Source organism: Danio aesculapii, chromosome 4 (genome assembly GCF_903798145.1).
Source record: "Danio aesculapii chromosome 4, fDanAes4.1, whole genome shotgun sequence".
Lineage (NCBI taxonomy): Eukaryota > Metazoa > Chordata > Actinopteri > Cypriniformes > Danionidae > Danio > Danio aesculapii.
In genome coordinates, this window is record NC_079438.1 from 1,663,780 (window position 1) to 1,666,279 (window position 2,500).

Below are 2,500 nucleotides of genomic sequence, written 5' to 3' on the forward strand. Positions count from 1 at the left end.
ACAATTGTTTTTCCTTTTTTACGAAAGTCTTGATAACACTATTGTAGCATTATTCTTCTATTATTTGAGCAAATAGGATTGTTAAAACGTATTTTTTTCTACTCTCCGATTAACTGCGCTCTAAGTTTACCAACTATGACGACTACTGAGAAACCCAGAATTGTGAAAAGGGTCTATTAGATCAGGGTTAATTTCAAACTTAAAGGTCCAGTGAAATGTTTTGAAATGTGCTTTATTTATTCGAAATTTGACATAATCTCAGCTAAAAGTAGAATAGCCACGCCCCTTTTTAAAAAAAGCAGCCAATAGCGTTTTTTTTTTTCTTTATAGCTCTGCCAAGCTCAAGCGCATCAAGTGAAAAGCCAATGAGAAGCGACTTGAAAGGGGCGGGGCATGTCAGACACTAGAGAGCATTTGATTGGTCAGAAGATTTGCTGAGAAACTAAAGTAAGAGGTGATGTCAAATAAACATTGATCCACTTAGGCGGAGCTTGAGTGACTTTTGTAGCCCGCTCGATTACAGATATCCTTAAAGATAACATCCTGATAGTAACATCTAAAACACCTCACTTTTATTTCTGACCTGTGCGTCCTACAGCAGTCGTAGAGTTGCTAAGATCTTCACTCCACGTCTGCACTCTAGCAAGGTAAAGTCGTCCAGCCACCAGCCTGTGGAAGACCACCTGAGTGACTTCAGGACCCACTCGCTGCTCTCTGCCGTCCACAGTCACTGAATATCCAGTCAGTCCTCCTTGAGCAGGAGTCCAGCTCAGCAGAAGACTGTCCATCTGACCCAGATTCTCCACATGCAGCTCTGGGACTGCAGCCGGAGCTGAAAATACAAGAGAAAGATTAAAAAAGACTTTAATTACCACTTTACTTGAAGGGGGTGTTCGTAAGACTGTCATTAAACCTTTATAATCATCTGACACATGAATAAGATTCCATTCATGCTTATGACAACTGTTATGACGCATAATTTTCTCAACTATGTCATTTTAAATGCAAAGATGACTTTATTGTTATGACAACTTGACATGAACTAATACCTCACAGCCTGTTTTATGTCTGTCGCGACAACCTGACATTACCAAGACAACAACTTGTTATAAACAAATCATGAAGCATTAAAATTGTTAATATTTTACTGGTCACGTTTGCATTGAAACAAACTGTATCTGTCATTAAAATGTCTCATTAGTGTCGTTACTCTGTCAAGTCATTTTTAGGAGTGTTGTTAATATTTAATGACATTTAAATGACAAATTCAGCTTATATCACTGTAGTTAAGGTCAAACAATTATTACGATGTTATGACATTTATAGTGGCATCATGTTTATTACAGATTTATGACGACTTTTGTTGTCTTGGGAATGTCAAGTTGTCATGACAAAGACGAAAACAGGTTGTGATGTGTTTATGTCAAGCTGTCATAACAACAATGTCATCTTTGCATTTAAAATGTCATAACTGAGCGAATAGCGAATAACATAGCGCATGACGGTTGTTATAAACATGCATAAAATCTCATTCAAATTTATGACATGTCATGTCCAACCCAGGCTCATTCTGAGAACGTAGTCCCGTGGACGTTTCTGGAAACCGCAAAATACGTCCCGGGAGGTACGTCTTTTTGCAGTTTTCGTTTTCGCGAATCCGAGAGAGGTCGCTGTGCGCGCTATTTCCCGCACCGTTCTCGCGTAAACCCGCTAGAGGCCTCTGTGCGGCCTATTTCCTGCGTCGTTCTCGCGTAAACCCGCTAGAGGCCGCTGTCGAACGGCCTTCCGCCTGTCTGCCTGGATGACAGAATGATTGACCGTGCGACCGGCCAATCGGCTGACCCACCCTCCTCCGTCCCTAAACCCAACCAACGACGATTCACAAAAGCCGTCCAGAAAAAGAAAAGCCCTCGTCTGATTCTTCGCTTCATTTTTTGGATTTTGTTTTTGTTTTCTTCCCTGATTTCTGGAACCGCTCTTCCCCGGACTCGAACCCGGTCGTCGTCGTGGTCAGCCCCTCTCTGCGCCACGAGTCCGCCAAAGTACACGAAGAGCTAACCGGACAAACTGGTTGCAGCGGGAAAGCCCTCCACACGGAGGCGAGAGGCCGGCCGGCAAGCGCCGAAAGGAACGGCGTCACACCGCCCCGCAGCGTTAGTTTAAAAAAATGAAATGCAGCCGTACGTACCCCCGGCAACGTATTTAGCGATCTCCAGAAACGTCCACGGGACTACGTTCTCAGAATGAGCCTGGGTTGGTCATGTCACAATTATAAAGGTTTCGTGACCATCTTATGAACACCCTTTCAAGTAAACTGTTACCACTCATGTAGTTTTTGAAAACATTTTTCAAAAAAATCATTTTTTTTAGTCCCTCCATTTGTTATGTTTGAAAAAAAAATTGTGATAAACCCCCCCCCCCCCCCAAAAAAAAAAAATGTATTAAATTCTACATTTTTGGTTTTGAATTTGCTCATTAATCTGGCAACCGATATCTGTTC

The 2,500-nt window shown here is 42.1% G+C and overlaps 1 protein-coding gene across 1 annotated transcript in view; it reads right to left on the minus strand.

Annotated features, from left to right (window-relative positions):
- Positions 1-2,500, minus strand: part of ptprb (protein tyrosine phosphatase receptor type b) — a 65,700-nt gene that overhangs the window by 21,473 nt on the left and 41,727 nt on the right. Inside the window, exon 14 of the mRNA XM_056455268.1 lies at positions 584-832. Coding sequence (XP_056311243.1) covers positions 584-832 — 249 coding nt within the window. The remainder of the gene's footprint in view (positions 1-583; positions 833-2,500) is intronic.